Source organism: Somniosus microcephalus, chromosome 15, assembly GCF_052327205.1.
Source record: "Somniosus microcephalus isolate GS21.2 chromosome 15, FLI_Smic_1.0, whole genome shotgun sequence".
In the NCBI taxonomy this organism is placed as follows: domain Eukaryota; kingdom Metazoa; phylum Chordata; class Chondrichthyes; order Squaliformes; family Somniosidae; genus Somniosus; species Somniosus microcephalus.
Window position 1 is genome coordinate 118,957,986 of NC_141001.1, and position 20,782 is coordinate 118,978,767.

The window sequence follows — 20,782 nt, forward strand, 5'->3', positions numbered from 1 at the left end:
TTACTCGCTGTACCTGCATGTTAACTTTTTGTGTTTCATGTACGAGGACCCCCAGATCCCTCTGTACCACAGCATTTTATAGTCTCTCTCCATTTAAATAATAATTTGCTTTTTTATTCTTCCTACCAAAGTGCATAACCTCACGTTTTCCCACATTATACTCCATCTGCCAAATTTTTGCCCCCTCACTTAGCCTATCTATATCCCTTTGCAGACTCTATGGGCTCGATTTTGTCAATGGGGATGTGATGGAGGCGGGACTCCCACTTTTTGGGTTGTAGTCCCGCCTCCATCGACTTGTGGCCAACCCACGCTACTTTCCCTTGATTGACCTTGTTAAGCCCGCCCAGCGGGCTCAGCAGGCCAATTAAGGGACACCTGGTTACTGGTGAAGTCAGCGATTGACATTTCATTTGTCAAGAGCTTTTGACAGGTGAAAAATCAGCGTTTGACAGCTCTGTGAAGCTGTCAAACACTGACATTCTGTCTTCTAACTTGAGTCCTTCTACTCAGACTCAGTTAGAGATCTCTCCAGACCAGAAAGCAGAGGCTGCAGCTTTTGACAGTTCAGCGGCCATTCTGCTTTCTGTGCCGGTGAGCTGAGGGGTTCCCGAGACCTGAAGGAAGGAAGCCTGCAGGAGAAAGTAAAGGTAAGTAAAACTTATTAAAACACTTTACACTCACCTCACACACTTACTTCTGCACACATGCACCCATTACTCACCTGCATAACGGACATCTCGACCCCTCTAACCCCTGCAGACCGACAGCCCGCCTCGCTGACCCTGGCGAGGTTCAGAACTGTCGGACAGCCCACACTTCAGGGCTAAAAATAGGGATTAGGCAAAAAACTACCTGTTAACTACCTGTTAACAGGCAGTTAATTGGCACTAATCCCCTTCCCGCCTCGGGGAGGCGGCTCCCAGCACAGGTCGGATACCCGCCTCCTGGACGGAGGCGGGTTGGGGGCGGGATGGGTTCCTGCCCCCCGATTCTGCAATTTTCCCACCACTCCAGCCTCCAAACCCGCCTCCTCGGGGCTTGGAAAATCGAGCCCTTTGTGTCCTCCTCACAACTTGCTTTCTACCTATCTTTGTATCATCAGCAATAGGGGATTAAAAAGATAGTGTCCATTGCTAACAGGATAGCAGGAGCAAGTTCAATGGGCCGAATGGTCGACTTCCGCCCTTGCTTCAACGGCCTTCTTTCTAGCCTGTAAACCTTAACCTTCTCTAACTTTCCTCTGATGTCTAACCTATATATCAGCCATGGATCAGTTGGTAGCGCTCTCACCTCTGAGTCAGAAGGTCGGGGGTTCATAGTCCCACTCCTGAGACGTGAGCACAAAAATCCAGGCTGACACTCCAGAGCAGTACTGAGGGAGTGCTGCACTGTCGGAGGTGCCGTCTTTCGGATGAGACGTTAAACCGAGGCCCCGTCTGCTCTCTCAGGTTGACGTAAAAGATCCCATGGCACCATTTCGAAGGAGAGCAGGGGAGTTCTCCCCGGTGTCCTGGCCAATATTTATCCTTCAACCAACATCTAAAACAATTCATCTGGTCATTATCACATTGCTGTTTGTGGGAGCTTGCTGTGCGCAAATTGGCTGCCGCGTTTCCTACATTACAACAGTGACTACACTTCAAAAAGTACTTCATTGGCTGTAAAGCGCTTTGGGACACCCTGAGGTCGTGAAAGGCGCTATAGAAATGCAAGTCTTTCTTTCTTACAGATCAGCCCGTCAATGGTGGAACAGGTTTGAGGGGCTGAATGGCCTCCTCCTGTTCCTAAGTCTTTCTTCCTTCATGTTTGATCCCAATACCCTCTTTTCTAACATGTAGATGTCTTGTTAGCAATAATTCAGCACCCCTAAGCAAATTGATTGGATGGTAGCTCCGTGGCTGGAAACATTCCTTTTTAAGTACTGGGTCACGGGTCTAGTGACTGTATAATCATTTTACCTGCAGCTGTTAAGAGCCTCTCTTGATACCTCAGCCAGCAGTTGTTGATTCAGATTCAGCCAGTTGGTTCGGAACAATACCCACATTATCACGGTTATATCCCATGGGATTCACCAACCGCGTCGTGAACACGCCCTGGGACTTGGAGTACTCTACCTGCCAAGGGTGTGCTCCAGGCTCTGACTCCTTGCCCCCGACAATACGATTCCACAATCTCAGCCAGTACGGGACCCCTCCCTGCTCGGGACGAACGCCACACTTGGGAACTTAGACAAGGAACAGATAAGAAAGTTAATTTCAATTGGGTTCTTCTCCCATTCGAAATTTGGTGGAACTCTAGGCTACCAATGATGGTGTTAGCGGGCAACCACGAAACACGTTTGTACGGCATTCCTCTCCCTGATATTTTAATGGTGATATTAGCCCATTTATTATAAACAGATTAATGGCTCCGTTAAAGTTATAACCAGAGGAATGTAACACACACACATGATGTACTGTCAATACTCTTATATTATACAATGCCGATACTCTCTGGAGTTTAGAAGAATGAGAGGTGTGTAGCACCAGATTTCTGGCCATTTTTATGAATCATATTTTATATCCAAAACCCCAAGACAGAACTGTACTGTTGGGCAAGCTTGTGGGAGTGGCTTAGGGAATAGGCCAGGTTAACCTGACTAAGGTGCATTCATATGCAAACGGCCATTTCACACGGACAGGCTGGGTGGCAGGGAACCCAGGCCGACTGACATCATCACCATCTAACATGATTACTGGGAACAATACCCCAAGAGGTAACTCAGAGACACTGTGCCCTCACATCAATAAAGCACAGTCCTAACCGAAACTGGTGGAAGGCAGGAGATGGCCAGGCCATTGTCTTCCAGGAGATAAGCCAGTTCGGTTTGAGATTGAAACCCATTACATAGAAACATAGAAGATAGGAGCAGGAGTAGGCCATTCGGCCCCTCGAGCCTGTTCCACCATTCAATGCGATCATGGCTGATCATCCAAATTCAGTACCCTGTCCCTGCTTTCTCCCCATACCCCTTGATCCCTTTAGCCTTAAGAAATATATCCAACTCCTTCTTGAATATATTTAATGAATTGGCCTCAACTGCCTTCTGTGGTAGAGAATTCCACAGGTTCACCACGCTCTGGGTGAAGAAATTCCTCCTCATTTCTGTCCTAAATGGCCTACCCCTTATCCTTAGACTGTTACCCCTGGTTCTGGACTCCCCGACCATCGGGAACATCCTTCCTGCATCTAGTCTGTCCAGTCCTGTCAGAATTTTATAAGTTTCAATGAGATCCCCTCTCATTCTTCTAAACTCCAGCGAGTACAAGCCCAATCGACCCAATCTCTCCTCATACGTCATTCCTGCCATCCCAGGTATCAGCCTGGTGAATCTTCGCTGCACTCCTTCCATGGCAAGAACATCCTTCCTCAGATAAGGTGACCAAAACTGCACAAATACTCAAAATATGGTCTCACCAAGGCCCTGTACAACTGCAGCAAGACATCCTTGTTCCTGTACTCAAACCCTCTCGCTACAAAGGCCAACATACCATTTGCCTTCTTAGCCGCCTGCTGCACCTGCATGCTTACCTTCAACGACTGGTGCACAAGGACACCCGGGTCTCGTTGCACTTCCCCTTCTCCCAATCTATTGCCATTCAGATAATAATCTGCCTTCCTGTTTTTGCCACTAAAGTGGATAACCTCACATTTATCCACATTATATTGCATCTGCCATGCTTCTGCCCAATCACCCAACCTGTCCAAATCATCCTGGAGTTTCTCGGCATCCTCCTCTCAGCACAGACGCCCACCCAGCTTTGTGTCATCTGCAAATTTGAAGATATTACATCTAGTTCCCTTGTCTAGATCATTAATATATATTGTGAATAGCTGGAGTCCAAGGACCGATCCCTGCAGTACCTGCCTGCCACTCGGAAAAAGACCCGTTTATTCCAACTCTTTGCTTTCTGTCTGCCAACCAGTTCTCTATCCAAGTCAATACCTTGCCCCCAATCCCATGTGCCCTAACTTTACACACTAATCTCTTATGCGGGACCTTATCGAAAGCCTTCTGAAAGTCCAAATACACCACATCCACTAGTTCTCCCTTATCTACTTTACCAGTTACATTCTCAAAAAATTCCAGTAGATTAGTCAAGCACCTGCTAATGGGGGCCATCAACTCAGGAAACAACAGACATCCAGTAATCAGCACTCATCGTCTCTCCAGGTGCCAGGCCTGGGAGCGGGGAAACGGAATATAATTTTTCACAAAGATTTCAAAGGTCATGAGTTACTCCAGGCCACAGGAGGGTCCAGACAGATCACCTGAGTCAATACATCGATCAGTATTGGCGGGAGGAAAAGGCGATGAGTTTTGGTTATATCAGGGGCCGTTCAGGGGCTGCTCTCTCTCTCTCTTCTCCTCGGCGAGTCTCCCGAGTGGGGCTCGGCTCGACGGAACACCGCCAGAAGCTGAGCGCTGCTCTTCATCCCTCATCAACGGACCTCGACTCAAACTGGAACTTGGATACCGCGTCGGCGGTACGGAACCAGGAGCGAGACGGACAGGAAGAAGCTGCAAGCAAGACAACGGGCAATCGGCGTGAGCATATTGCCTGTGCCTACACATCCACAAGACCACTTAGCTGTGTGAGGGGGTGATTGTAAGTCCCAACCAAACCTTAGAGGGGTTTAATGCTGGGGTCCTGTGTTAGTTTATTTCACGGGAGGGTTCTTTTATTAGACCGTGGTAATTTAGCACTGTATGGCTTGTTGGACAAGCCAGGGTGGTATTGATTTGTACTGTTACGAGTGTTATTGTTAATCCTATTAAACACAATACGGTTGAGCTCAAATGGGTGTCCGAGTCTGATCTGTTCCATATAATCCCTATCATCCAGAACTTGTAGTAAGAGGTGTGTTTCAGGTGATCGCATTGAAACCTAAGATTCTGAAGGGGATTGACAGGGTAGATGCTGAGAGGTTGTTTCCCCCTGGCTGGGGAGTCTAGAACTATGGATCACAGTCTCAGGATAAGGGGTCGGCCATTGAGGACTGAGATGAAAAGGAATTTCTTCACTCAGAGGGTTGTGAATCTTTAGAATTCTCTGCCCCAGAGGGCTGTGGATGCTGAATCGTTGAGTATATTCAAGGCTGAGATCGATAGATTTTTGGACTCTCGGGGAATTGAGGGATATGGGGATCAGGCGGGAAAGTGGAGTTGAGGTCAAAGATCAGCCCTGATCTTATTGAATGGCGGAGCAGGCTCGATGGGCCAAATGGCCGACTCCTGCTCCTAATTCTTCTTTCCTAATACAGTACCTACCAATCAAGGGTACACGTTTTAGAGAGAGGGCTGCGCTCGTATCTTGATCCTATTGGAGCTTCAGGGAGGATCATTTATTAGAATGTGTTTTTAATGAGTCATTCTTTTAAGCATTACTCCAGATTGTGATCTGACACCTGCTCATATGTTTCCTTAAAGAAAGAACAAACTTTTGGTCGGAAGAATGAGGAGAGGCAATAGCAACTACAGAAAACTTTTTTTTATCCGGCACCGACGGGACCAACGTGGTGCCCGGTTCATCAAAAATTCCGGATAACCGAGAGCTATAGTAAAAGATACGGAGAGCTGAGAGCTCTGTATAAAGCAACAAACCCTGTTGCTTAGCAACAGGTGCAGAACAATGGCCACAAGTTCCAAGCGTCTCTGTAGCTTAGCAACAGCTGCAGCCACACCCTTGCACAGCAACAGATCGAGGAAGGCAAGGACAATATGAGGTAAAACTTACCTGAACCTACTCCTGAATTTTGCCGGTTAACCGAGATTTCCGGTTATTTAGGTGCCGGTAAATCGAAAGTTTCCTATAAATGGTACAGGAACAGAGAGATCTGGGAGTGCAGGAACAGAGAGACCTGGGGGTGCATGTACACAAATCTTTGAAGGTGGCAGGACAAGTTGATAAGACAAAGTAGAATCATAGAATCATAGAATGATAGAATGGTTACAGCACAGAAGGAGGCCATTCGGCCCGTCGAGCCCGTGCCGGCTCTCTGCAAGAGCACTTCAGCTAGTCCCACTCCCCCGCCCTTTCCCCGTAGCCCAGCAATTTTTTTCCTTCAGGTACTTATCCAATTCCCTTTTGATAGCCACGATTGAATCTGCCTCCACCACCCTTTCGGGCAGCGCATTCCAGATCCTAACCACTCGCTGCGTAAAAAAGTTTTTCCTCATGCCGCCTCTGGACCTTCTGCCAATCACCTTAAATCTGTGACCTCTGGTTCTCGACCCTTCCGTAGGGTGGGAGAAGGTTCGTGTGGAGCATAAACACAAGCCTAGACTAGTTGGGCCGAATGGGCTGTTCCACATTCTGTGAAATTGTGCATAATAGGGAAATGGTGCGGCATAGGACTAAATAGATAGCACTTTCAGAGAGCCAGAATAGGGGCAATGGGCTAAATGGCCTCCTTCTGTACTGTAGAATGACACACATCAGCCGCCGGTATAAGGGGTTTGGAAGTGTGAATGGCAGAGACAATCCACGGACACTGGTCTATCCGAAAATAAATCAAAACAGGTTTCCAAATAAAAGTTGCTTTAATAGTGTTTAGAGCACCATCCACGGCCCCGATTTTAACTCCAGGTGGATTCCCCGCTCAGGCCTGAGTTAAAATTACAGTCGGGTCTCAATGATGTCATCGGGCCGCAACAGACAAATGTAAAGAAGGACCCCGTTGGCTCCGGGCGCCTGTCCTTGCTGCCTGCTCAGGAGAGCAGGGTTAAAATTGCAGGTGTTGCGATCGCGGCGGCCTTCGGACAGGTGAGAGCCCAGGGCGATTTTAACTACCTGCCCGCCCGCTTTCTGCTGAGCGTGTAGGGTTAAAATTTCCCCCATAACACAAAGCACTAAACACCAGGGGGGCAAACATTGGCTCACACCCCCTTTGGGGCGAAAGCACCACAAAACTGTTAGCGCCCCCGCACGCGAAATTCAATGGTAGCGCCCCAAGCAGGAGGCGGGGGGCTACTGGAAGCGCGCCCCCTCCCTCTTAGGGTGCTCCCATTGAATATCGCGGCGCTATGTGCAGCAGCCCCATGTGCGTTGGCACGTAGCACCGTGGTACTGCAGGCCTCCCTCCCCTGATTAAATGGGAGGGGCCTAGCGCAGCGCGCACCCCCGGGCCCTGCTGGGCCACCGGGGAGCAGAGTGCCGGGAAAACAGCCCGGTGCGCAAGAGAAGTGCCCGATTGCGGCCGGCACCCCCGCAGGAGGAGGCCAGAGGGGGCGGGTGCTGGCAGGCGGCCCACAAAAAAAAAATGCCCTCCCGGCACCTGCCCTTCAATTATCGCCGCCCCGGCCACGAGAACGCCCCCCTGACCCTGTCGGACACAGCGTAGGTGGGAGGTCAGGGGGCGCGAGCCATGTTTGCGGCCGGGCCACCAGCGGGGTGCTGCGCACGGCGATGACGTCATCGCTGGAGGCGCAGCGCCGTGGGGTGCTACGGGCTACCGCCGCCGCTAACCTCCCGCTGAATTTCGTGGGAGGCATTAGCAGCACTGCGCCCGGGCATTAGTTGCTTTGCGCCCTGTTGCCGCCCCCCACCTTAGGAATCAACATAAAAGCACCTTTCCCCCCCGCACCCCCACGCCGCCCACATCCTCAAGCTAAGTTACAAATAAGTGTTTGAATTTGCTGCTGTCCTTTCTAAGTGGACTGGAAGAGCTTTGAGGCATCGAGACTTCATCAGGCAACAGTTGGTTCTCGTGGGCACCGTCTGCCCAACGGGCTGTAATTTAAACATCTCTCTTTCCGAGCATTGTTTACAAAAAGGACAGGAAAGCAATGATGCACAATAAACATTGTGGATTCCTGCTGGTTTGTCGAAAGAAAAAGATGTGACAGAGTCAATCAGAAGCTGTACTAAGATTCGCAGGTCGAAATCGGCCAGGGTTTGCACTTCCTACGGATCGCTGTGACTGAGGGTTTGACGCCCATCGCTTGGTCGCCTCTCCGCCACTCTCTGTAAACTTGACCTCATCTAAAACTCTGCTGCCCCGTGTCCTAACTCACACCGAGTCCCGTTCACCCATCACCCCCTGTGCTCACTGCCCCGTGTCCTAACTCACACCGAGTCCCATTCACCCATCACCCCCTGTGCTCACTGCCCCGTGTCCTAACTCACACCCAGTCCCGTTCACCCATCACCCCCTGTGCTCACTGCCCCGTGTCCTAACTCACACCGAGTCCCATTCACCCATCACCCCCTGTGCTCACTGCCCCGTGTCCTAACTCACACCCAGTCCCGTTCACCCATCACCCCCTGTGCTCACTGCCCCGTGTCCTAACTCACACCAAGTCCCGTTCACCCATCACCCCCTGTGCTCACTGCCCCGTGTCCTAACTCACACCCAGTCCCGTTCACCCATCACCCCCTGTGCTCACTGCCCCGTGTCCTAACTCACACCGAGTCCCGTTCACCCATCACCCCCTGTGCTCACTGCCCCGTGTCCTAACTCACACCCAGTCCCATTCACCCATCACGCCCTGTGCTCACTGCCCCGTGTCCTAACTCACACCCAGTCCCGTTCACCCCTCACCCCCTGTGCTCACTGCCCCGTGTCCTAACTCACACCCAGTCCCGTTCACCCATCACCCCTTGTGCTCACTGCCCCGTGTCCTAACTCACACCCAGTCCCGTTCACCCATCACCCCCTGTGCTCACTGCCCCGTGTCCTAACTCACACCCAGTCCCGTTCACCCATCACCCCCTGTGCTCACTGCCCCGTGTCCTAACTCACACCCAGTCCCGTTCACCCATCACCCCCTGTGCTCACTGCCCCGTGTCCTAACTCACACCCAGTCCCGTTCACCCATCACCCCCTGTGCTCACTGCCCCGTGTCCTAACTCGCACTGAATCCCGTTCACTCATCACCCCCTGTGCTCGCTGACCTACATTGACTCCCGGTCCGGCAACGCCTCGATTTTAAAATTCCCATCCTTGTTTCCAAATCCTTACATGGCCTCGCCCCTCCCTCTCTCTGTCACCTCCTCCAGCTGTACAACACCCTCCGAGATCTCTGCGATACTCCAATTCCGGCCTCTTGCGCATCCCCCGATTTTAATCGCTCCACCATTGGCAGCCGTGCCTTCAGCTGCCTGGGCCCTAAGCTCTGGAATTCCCTCCCTAAACCTCACCGCCTCTCTCTTGTAGTGATCAATAGCATGTCATTCTATAGTGGACACTAGGTGGAGCTATATATAGCTGTATGTATAAGACTACACTACCCAGCTGTATGATATTAAGACTACATTACCCATGAGGCACTAGGCTACCCACAAGGCAACAGTCAAGATGGCAGCCTGCACACAGGAGCACAATGCTGCATCTCTACAGATACTGTACCAAGTCCACATGGCTCAATAAAGTAACTAGCAAAAGTGTTCATAATAAGAATGTCTATTTATTAATGAACATAACATGGTACCAGGGTGGTGAAGATCTGCTGAAAATTGTGAAAAGCGACATGGAGAATTTGAAGACACCAGAGCGTTTGAAACTCACAGAAAAAATCGACTACAATTGGCAGACTTTTAAACAGCAATTCGAACTCTACATTGCAGCCATCGGATTCGGTACGAAGCCAGACGCAAGGAAGATAGCATTGCTGCTTACGGTTGCAGGCCCACACGCGATAGAGGTATTTAATACATTTGTATTTAATCCAGCGGAGAACAGAGACAAATTAGACGATGTGCTACAGAAATTTGATGCACCTTGTTCTCCCAAAAAGAATGAGACGTATGAAAGATACATCTTCTGTTCTCGGACACAGCAACAAAATGAGACTTTTGATAGCTTTATAACTGATCTGAAACTGAAAGCACAGACTTGTAATTTCTCTGAGCTCAAAGCATCCATGATTCGTGACCAGATTGTGTTTGGTATTCACGATAAAAAAGACAGGGAACGTCTGTTGAGAGAAACCGAACTAACATTGGAAAATGCTGTGACAATATGCAAAGCCAGCGAGCTAGCTCAAAAGCATGCGAAGACTTTCAGTGAAATCAATAACGATGCGATTGTAGTAAGTGCTGCTGTCGGTGCTGTGTCCTACAAGGGGAAGAAACGTGGGCAGAACAGAAATGAAAAGCAATCGGAGGATGAAATTTTTAATTGTAAATGCTGTGGTTACAAACACCAGTTAAGACAATGCCCAGCATTTGGAAAAATGTGCACAAAGTGTAATGGAAAGAATCACTTTGCCAAACAATGCTTTTCAAAAGTAAAAACGACGAAAGGGCAATGAGTTAATGTGATTGAGGACACTGATTTAAGTGAGACATTTTTTGTAGGAATGGTGTCATGTGACGATATCAAAAAAGATACAGAAAATGTGCAGCCCTCAGAAATAGACAATGCTGAACATAAAGTTAATGCAGTAAAAGAGGACAAATCGATGATCCCACTGCAGATAAATGGAGCATTAGTTACATTGAAACTGGACACTGGTGCAAAAGCAAACTTAATCAGTATGAGTGACATTAACAATATGAAAGAAAAGCCCAAAATACAGAAAAAGTCAGTACTACTGAAGGACTATAATGGACAGAAAATAGATACTTAGGTGTATGCAGACTTAAAGTGACAGTCAAAGACAAAGTGCATCATCTCATGTTTTCTGTTGTGGCTGAAAGGCTTGATTCACTACTGGGTGACAAAGCTTGTGAGGACTTAGAACTGGTCAAAAGAGTCTACCGTATAAACTGTGCCATAAGCAGACCAGATGACTCGGTGGATTCTGTAGTGAATAATTTCCAGGATGTGTTCAAAGGATTTGGAGTTCTACCATTCACTTACAAGGTCCAGCTAAAGCAGGATGCTCAGCCAGTGGTACATGCTCCACGAAGAGTTCCAGCACCCCTGCGTGACCGGCTCAAGAATGAACTGGACAGAATGACCACACTAGGAGTCATCAGGAAAGTCGAAGAGCCAACAGACTGGGTTAACTCCATGGTATGTGTAAAGAAAAAGAACAATGATCTAAGAATATGCATGGATCCAAAGGACTTAAATGCAAACATAAAACGTGAACACTACCAGATTCCCAAGCGAGAAGAAATCACCAGTGAAATGTCAGATGCCAGATACTTTACAAAGCTCGATGCCTCACAAGGATTTTGGCAACTAAAACTGGATGAAGAGAGCACCAAATACTGTACCTTCAACATACCATTTGGCAGGTATTGTTTCCTCAGAGTGCCTTTCGGGATAATATCTGCATCTGAAATCTTTCATAGAGCGATGGAACACATAATTGAAGGTCTGGAAGGAGTTCGGGTCTATATTGATGACATCATCATCTGGGGCTCCACACTGAAAGAACACAATGAGAGACTAACTAAAGTGCTACAGAGCATACGCCGGAATGGACTGAAGCTCAACAAAGCCAAGTGTCAGTTTGGCGTCCAGGAAGTCACTTTCCTAGGAGATAATCTATCTGGTAAAGGAATAGAGCCAGATATGGAAAAAGTAAACGCCATACTCAAAATGCCCCGGCCCACTGACAAAAAAGGAGTGCTACGCATCATGGGGATGATAAACTTCATTGGAAAGTTCATTCCTAACTTGTCAGCCAAGACAGCCTGTCTGTGAGACCTGCTACATAAAACAAATGAGTTCGCATGGACAGAAAGACATGAATAAGAGTGGATGAACCTCAAAACAGTGCTGACAACCACACCTGTACTCACCTTCTTTGACCCAACCAAAAGAATCAAAGTGTCAACGGATGCATCAAAAGATGGCCTAGGTGCGGTCTTGCTACAAGCAGAGGGTGAAGATTGGAAGCCTGTTGCCTATGCCTCCAGGTCTATGACTGATACTGAGTGTCGATACGCCCAGATTGAAAAGGAATGTCTAGGCTTGGTAGTTGGACTAGAAAAGTTTCATGGCTACATATATGGACTTCCCACCTTCACAGGTGAGACAGACCACAGCCCTCTGGTTGCCATCATAAAAAAAAACCTGAATGAGATGTCTCCAAGGATTCAACAACTCATGATGAAGCTGCAAAGATATGACTTTGAACTGATCTACACACCAGGCAAATACATAGTGTTAGCAGATGCACTATCCCGAGCACCCACAATGAGTCATGTGAGCTCTACTAAAGGAGACGTGGATGTTCATGTGAGTATGGTCACTGCTGCGCTGCCCGTGTCAGACACAAAATCAAAGCAAATAGCAGAAGAAACAGTAAAAGATACAGTATTACAAACAGTAATAGAGAACATTCATCATGGTTGGCCAAAAGGTTCCTGTCCAAAATATTTTCAAATAAGGTCAGAATTGAGTGTCGCAAGTGGACTATTACTAAAACAGAACAGAATAGTCATTCCACAGGCTCTACGTCAAGACATGCTCCAAAGGATTCATGAGGGACACCTCAGAATTGAAAAATGCAAAAGGAGAGCAAGAGACACTGTTTATTGGCCTGGCATAAATAAGGACATTGAGAACATGATAGGCAAATGTGAGACATGTCAGAAACACCAAAACAAACAAGCAAAGGAACCAATGATAGTAGCTGACATACCAACAGCAGCATGGCAAAAGGTTGGTATGGACCTTTTTCATTTAAATGGCAAAGACCATCTAATAGTGATTGACTACTATTCTAACTATCCTGAAATGGCGCTGCTCTCAAGCACCACAGCAAGCAGTGTCATAATGCATGTGAAATCCATCTTCGCCAGACATGGAATTCCCAGGATTGCCGTTAGCGACAATGGTCCATGCTTCAACTGTAAGGAGTGGTAACAGTTTGCAGCACATTATGACTTTCAGCACATCACATCCGGTCCTTTGTATGCTCAGTCAAATGGTAAGGCAGAGAAAGGTGTTCAAGTTCTCAAGCAGCTACTGAAGAAAGCGACAGAAAGCAAGTCTGATCCTTATCTCGCCCTGCTGAGCTACCAAGCCTCACCTTTAGACTGTGGTTCTTCACCTGCTGAACTACTAATGGGTCGCAAGTTGCGCACCACGCTACCCTGCTGTGCAAAAGAACAGCAAAGTGAGGAACTGAGACAGAGACTTCAACTGTTAAAGCTGAAACAGAAATCATACTATGACAAGTCATCCAAAACTCTAAAACCATTGACAAAGGATGATGTTGTCAGGATTGAGGATCCAGATGCATGGAACAGGAAAGCTACAGTTCTTGAGGAAGTAGGACCAAGGTCATACACTGTTAGAACTGAGGAAGGACAGATTCTCAGGAGGAACCGCCGTTCCCTCCTAAAAACACAAGAGACTATTCAAGACCAGATTGATGACAATGCCGCAACTGCATCTTGTCATTCACCACCAGAACAATCTCATGAAGACACATCAGACTTACCCGTGTTGAGAAGATCCACACGTGAAGTAAAAGAGCCTGATAGACTTAAATTGAGAACATGATAGGCAAATGTGAGACATGTCAGAAACACCAAAACAATGTAAAGCTTTGAAAATGTTTATGTTTACAGAGCACTAACAAAAGTGTTACTGATATTATCTTTATTGTTTTCTTGAAAGTTGATTGATATTGATTTTGTTAAACCTCAAAGAAAGGGGGATGCAGTGATCAATAGCATGTCATTCTATAGTGGACACTAGGTGGAGCTGTATATAGCTGTATGTATAAGACTACACTACCCAGCTGTATGATATTAAGACTACATTACCCATGAGGCACTAGGCTACCCACAAGGCAACAGTCAAGATGGCAGCCTGCACACAGGAGCACAATGCTGCATCTCTACAGATACTGTACCAAGTCCACATGGCTCAATAAAGTAACTAGCAAAAGCTAGCTGTGTTCATAATAAGAATGTCTATTTATTAATGAACATAACATCTCTACCCCTCTCTCCTTCTTTAAGGCAGTCCTTCAAACCTATCTACCTGTCCTTATATCTCCTTATGTGGCTTGGTGTTAAATTTTGTTTGATAATCAATCCTGTGAAGTGCCTCAGGAGGTTTTACTACGTTAAAGGCGCTATATAAATGCAAGTTGTTGTCGTCTGCCATCATTGAAGTAATGAATGTTGTTGTTGTGGTTTATATTTTACATAGAAACATAGAAACATAGAAGATAGGAGCAGGAGTAGGCCATTCGGCCCCTCGAGCCTGCTCTGCCATTCAATGCGATCATGGCTGATCATCCAAATTCAGTACCCTGTCCCTGGCTTCTCCCCATATCCCTTGATCCCTTTAGCCTGAAGAAATATATCTAACTCCTTCTTGAATATATTTAATGAATTGGCCTCAACTGCCTTCTGTGGTAGAGAATTCCACAGGTTCACCACTCTCTGGGTGAAGAAATTCCTCCTCATCTCTGTCCTAAATGGCTTACCCCTTATCTTTAGACTGTGACCCCTGGTTCTGGACTCCCCCGCCATCGAGAACATCCTTCCTGCATCTAGTCTGTCTAGTCCTGTTAGAATTTTATAAGTTTCAATGAAATCCCCTCTCATTCTTCTAAACTCCAGCGAGTATAAGCCCAATCGACCCAATCTCTCCTCATACGTCATTCATTTTCCACCTGTGTAGCACAGTTTGTACTCCCACTGTTACAAATATCAGTGCCAAGAACATTAAAAAGTCGCAGGCGAGGCTAGTAGGGGGTGAGATGCCTTGGCCATTAGCGCGAAACAGGCAGTAGCAAATTGGCCTCCCGTTTTAAACTCCGCCTGATATTTCTTTTAATTGAAGTCAAATCTGACGGAATGTAAATCAGGTGGCCAATTCGCCATCACCTGTTTGGCGCTGCCGGTCAAGATGAATTTCACCGCCATGGCGTCAATAGTGGACATGGGAATATTATATGACTATGTTAAGAGTTTATCGTTATTAGAATCATATCATAGATTTATACATATTTTTGTTATGGAACCAAGGCGGATAGTTGGAGCAAAGTGTCAGCTGTGGCTCAGTGGGCAGCACTCTCTCTCGCCTTTGAGTCAGAAGGTTGTGGGTTCAAGTCCCCACTCCAGAGACTTGAGCACAAAATCCAGGCTGACACTCCAGTGCAGTGCTGAGGGAGTGCTGCACTGTCGGAGGTGCCGTCTTTCGGATGAGACGTTACACTGAGGCCCCGTCTGTTCTCTCAGGTGGACGTAAGAGATCCCACGGCCACTATTTCGAAGAAGAGCAGGGGAGTTCTCCCCGGTGTTCTGGCCAATATTTATCCCTCAACCAACATCACTAAAAGAAATTATCTGGTCATTATCACATTGCTGTTTGTGGGAGCTTGCTGTGCACAAATTGGCTGCCCTGTTTCCTACATTACAACAGTGACTACACTTCGAAAGTACTTCATTGGCTGTAAAGCACTTTGGGAAGTCCTGAGGTCGTGAAAGGTGCTATAGAAATGCAAGTCTTTCTTTCTTATAGATCAGCCATTGAATGGTGGAACAGGTTTGAGGGCCTGAATGGCCTCCTCCTGTTCCTAACTTCTGTGGTTCAGCATAACTACCTTTGTGGTTATGGTTGCTGGACTAGCAACCCAGAGGTTGTGAGATCGAATCCCACCACGGCAAGTTGTGGCACAGGATTCAACAAAATCTGGTAAATTATGGGTTGTCGCAAAAGCCCAACTGATTCAGTAATCTCCTTCAGGGGAATAAAGAAAAGAAAGACTTGCATTTCTCCAGCCCCTTTCACCACCTCAGGATGTCCCAAAGCGCTTTACAGCCAATGAAGTACTTTTTGAAGTGTAGTCACTGTTGTAATGTAGGAAACGCAGCAGACAATTTGCGCACAGCAAGCTGCCACAAACAGCAATGTGATAATGACCAGATAATCTGTTTTTGTGATGTTGATTGAGGGATAAATATTGGCCCCAGGACACCGGGGAGAACTCCCCTGCTCTTCTTCGAAACAGTGGCCATGGGATCTTTTACGTTCACCTGAGAGGGCAGACGGGGCCTCGGTTTAACGTCTCATCCGAAAGACGGCACCTCCGACAGTGCAGCACTCCACTGGGAGTGTCAGCCTGGATTTTTGTGCTGAAGTCTCTGGAGTGGGGACTTTGAACCCACAACCTTCTGACTCAGACAAGTCTGCTGCCCACTGAGCCACGGCCGACACTAGAACAATTCCTAGGTTATGAGTACATTATTTTTTTTAATTGCTTACAGTAATATTAGTCCATTTGCTTTATTTTGATGAATAGAAATGAAATTAGAGCAATCTTACCTGTCTGACTCTGCATTGGCTTCGAGTCAATGAAAGGGCTGTAGTACAATACCAGCCCAATGAAGCAGAGACTGGCTGGAGTCACTCGCATCTTGGCTCCTGGTCCGAATGTTTGACCAGTGTGGAAACGCTTAGAGAGAGAGAGAAACAAATGTATTGTTCTAGAACCGGCGTGGGACAGCAGAGACACCGACGGCAAGTGTCTGGTTACTGTTTAACCAGGTCAGGCCGTGATATTAAGCGGTGGTAACTGACCGAGAGTGTGGAGCCATCCCCGGGGGGACGGGGTTTATATCAGTGGCTGATTCATCGCAAATGTTGCACAGGGAGTCATAAAACGCACCGCTGCTCTTTACACGGCTTCGCTGAAACACTTCAACTACCCAGGGGTCGAGGTAATAAAAAGAGTAAATAACTCTCGGCCTAATGTCTTGTCAGTGTTACAGAGGGGGAGCAGAAAAGGACATCCACCTGTGTGTACATATATCTGTATATATATAGAATCATGGAAATCTATGGCACAGAAGGAGGCCATTCGGCCCATCGTGTCTGTACTGGCCCGAAAAGAGCTCTCCAGCCTAATCCCACTGTCCAGCTCTTGGTCCGTAGCCCTGCAGGTTACGGCACTTCAAGCGCATATCCAAGTACTTTTTAAATGTGATGAGGGTTTCTGCCTCTCCCACCCTCTCAGGCAGTGAGTTCCAGACCCCCACCACTCTCCTCAAATCCCCTCTAATCCTTCTACCAATTACTTTAAATCTCTGCCCCCTGGTTATTGACCTCTCTGCTGAGGGAAATAGGTCCTTCCTATCCACTCTATCTAGGCCCCTCATAATTTTATACACTTCAATTAAATCTCCCCTTAGCCTCCTGTGTTCCAAATAATCTACACACACATTTAATATACACACATAAAATGCAATGTCCTTTCTATTCTGCTTCAGCTGCTCCATGTGGGAGCTCACTGTGTAAGATATATATACACATCTATATATATGTGTGTGTGTGTTTTACCTTTTTTATATATATATATGTACACCAGCTCATTTGTTATACTATTTACAGGTTGCATTTGGGAACAGTTTACAGTTTCGGTTTTTTTTGTTTCAGTATAACAGGTTTGCAATAGAATATAAAAGTAAGGAGGTAATGTTAAATGTATATAGACCCTTTTAATCCCCGATTTTAATCACTCCACCATCGGCGGCCGTGCCTTCAGCTGCCTGGGCCTCCCCGCCTCTCTCTCCTCCTTTAAGACATTCCTTAAAACCTCCCTCTTTGACCAAGGTTTTGGTCACCTGTCATAATATCTCCTTCTGTGGCTCGGTGTCAGATTTTGTTTGATAATCGCTGCTGTGAAGCGCCTCGGGACGTTTTACTGCGTTAAAGGCGCCGTATAAATACAAGCAGTTGTTGTCGTTGTTGTAGAACCTTGGTTAGGCCACACTCGCGGTTCTCGTCTCCATATTACACAAAGGACATTGAAGCACTGGAGAAAGTGCAGCAAAGATTGACAAAGGTGTTTAGCAGAATTGAGAGTGTGCGATGATCAGGAAAGATCGAGCAAGCAGGGGCTCTTTCCTCTGGATTCCCCGCCTCCTGCCGCCCGAAATCCCACTCTCGTCCACCAAACAATCAGCCATTCCAGCCGGGAACAGGTACATTGTGCTGTGGATTTTACCCGCGGAAGGGAAGTAACAACAATAACTTGCATTTATACGACGCCTTTAACAGAGCAAACCGCCCCAAGGCGCTTCACAGGAGCGATTATCAAACAAAATTTGACACTGAGCCACAGAAGGAGATATTAGGACAGGTGACCAAAAGCTTGGTCAAAGAGGTAGGTTTTAAGCAGCGTCTTAAAGGAGGAGAGAGGTTTAGGGAGGGAATTCCAGAGCTTAGGGCCCAGGCGGCTGAAGGCACGGCCGCCAATGGTGGAGCGATGGAAATCGGGGATGCTCAAGTGGCCAGAATTGGAGGAGCACAGAGATCTTGGAGGGTTGTGGGGCTGGAGGAGTTTACAGAGATAGGGATGGGGCGAGGCGAGGATTTGAAAACAAGATTGAGAATTTTAAAATTAAATGTTGCCGGACCGGTTCCCGAGGTGATGCTAGGCGTCCGCGAGACGACGTCTCGGGGTAAATTACTTCGGAAATCATCATCAGTATAAAATATCAACTCAAATCTCCAAAACATGCTGAGAAACGTGATGAGCAGAATGGGGACTAACTGAAACAGAAATGTGTGAGGATTTTCGAGATGCTATTGCAGTGATTCACCTTTCAGTGGAGGCGTGTTGCATCAGTCCCCTGCCAGGACCAGTCTGCCAGGGAAAGGCTATTAGACGCACTCACACACTGTCATGCTTGTTGTGAGCTCTCAGTTTAATCCTTGCATAAAATCTTTAATAGCTTCGTGTCGGCAAATTGTGAAATTCTTTTATTCAGACGGAAATAGTCACTGCCTCGAATGTTGGGCTTTTTACTTCACCCGGGCAATAAAGCTTTTGTTTCTTACACAGCTCACTGTCTTCATCCATCCCCAAGCCTCTAGTAAAGTCGTTCTTGTAAATAGACATTTTGCAGTTGCCCTGTGACTGTAGGGACAGCTATTGTGTTAACACACTCCAGGGCGAAGGGACATTGTAAACGGTTCCTTCTGCTCAGGGGCCATTCCGATCCCTTCCATCATCGTCCTCCTCCTCTTCAAAATCTCAAACTCGGCACCTCTGTTGTTGCAAATTACCGTCCCGTCTCCAAACTCCCTTTCCTCTCCAAAGTCCTTGAACACGATGTCACCCCCTCCCCTAAGCCCATCCCTCCCGCAACTCCCTGTTTAAATCTTTCCCATCAGGTTTCCGCTGTTTGGTACACTGTTGAAGTAGGAGAGTATTTGAAATATTAAAAAGCAGAATATTGTTCATTATAATATGACTTCCCTGTCTGTCATATTGAGTGCCTCTCCCTGGCAACTGCCTGAGGCTGGACTAACCTTGGTGTTGTATTTGACCCCGAAATGAGCTTCCAGCCCCGATATCCATTCCATCACCGAGACCGCCTACTTCCACCTCCATTGTAATGATCAATAACATGTCATTCTATAGTGGACACTAGGTGGAGCCGTAGAGCTGCGTAGAGCTGTATATAGCTGTATATAAGACTACACTACCCAGCTGTATATATATTAAGACTACATTACCCATGAGGCACTAGGTTACCCACAAGGCAGCAGTCAAGATGGAAGCCTCCACAGATACTGTACCTAGTCCACATGGGCTCAATAAAGTAACTAGCAAAAGCTAGCTGTGTTCATAATAAGAATGTCTATTTATTAATGAACATAACATGGTACCAGGGTGGTGAAGATCTGCTGAAAATTGTGAAAAGCGACATGGAGAATTTGAAGCCACCAGAGCGTTTGAAGCTCACAGAAAAAATCGACTACAATTGGCAGACTTTTAAACAGCAATTCGAACTCTACATTGCAGCCATCGGATTCGGTACGAAGCCAGACACAAGGAAGATAGCATTGCTGCTTACGGTTGCAGGCCCACAGGCGATAGAGGTATTTAATACATTTGTATTTAATCCAGCGGAGAATAGAGAAAAATTAGAAGATGTGCTAAAAAAATTTGATGCACATTGCTCTCCCAAAAAGAATGAGACGTATGAAAGATACATCTTCTGTTCTCGGACACAGCAACAAAATGAGACTTTTGTTAGCATTATAACTGATCTGAAACTGAAAGCACAGACATGTAATTTCTCTGAGCTCAAAGCATCCATGATTCGTGACCAGATTGTGTTTGGTATTCATGATAAAAAAGTCAGGGAGCGTCTGTTGAGAGAAACCGAACTAAATTTGGAAAATGCGGTGAAAATATGCCAAGCCAGCGAGCTAGCTCGAAATCACGCGAAGACTTTCAGTGAAATCAATAATGATGCGAATGTAATGAGTGATAATGCTGCTGTCGGTGCTGTGTCCTACAAGGGGAAGAAACGTGGGCAGAACAGAAATGAAAAGCAATCGGAGGGTGACATTTTTAATTGTAAACGCTGTGGTTACAAACACCAGTTAAGACAATGCCCAGCGTTTGGAAAAATGTGCACAAAGTGTAATGGAAAGAATCACTTTGCCAAACAATGCTTTTCAAAAGTACAAACTAAGAAAGGGCAACGAGTTAATGTAATTGAGGACACTGATTTAAGTGAGACATTTTTTGTAGGAATGGTGTCATGTGACAATATCAAAAAGGATACAGAAAATGTGCAGCCCTCAGAAATGGACAATGCTGAACATAAAGTTAATGCAGTAAAAGAGGACAAATGGATGATCCCACTGCAGGTAAATGGAGCATTAGTTACCTTGAAACTAGACACTGGGGCAAAAGCAAACTTAATCAGTATGAGTGACATTAACAATATGAAAGAAAAGCCAAAAATACAGAAAAAGTCAGTACTACTGAAGGACTATAATGGACAGAAAATAGATAGCTTAGGTGTATGCAGACTTAAAGTGACAGTCAAAGACAAAGTGCATCATCTCATGT

The 20,782-nt window shown here is 46.7% G+C and overlaps 1 protein-coding gene across 1 annotated transcript in view; it reads right to left on the reverse strand.

The window, feature by feature from the left end:
- ovch2 (ovochymase 2) overlaps nt 1-16,433 on the reverse strand; it is a 116,694-nt gene extending 100,261 nt beyond the window's left edge. The window contains 2 exon segments of the mRNA XM_086008346.1: nt 2,118-2,227; nt 16,234-16,433. Coding sequence (XP_085864472.1) covers nt 2,118-2,227; nt 16,234-16,324 — 201 coding nt within the window. The 5' untranslated portion in view covers nt 16,325-16,433.
- Nucleotides 16,434-20,782: the final 4,349 nt, after the last annotated feature.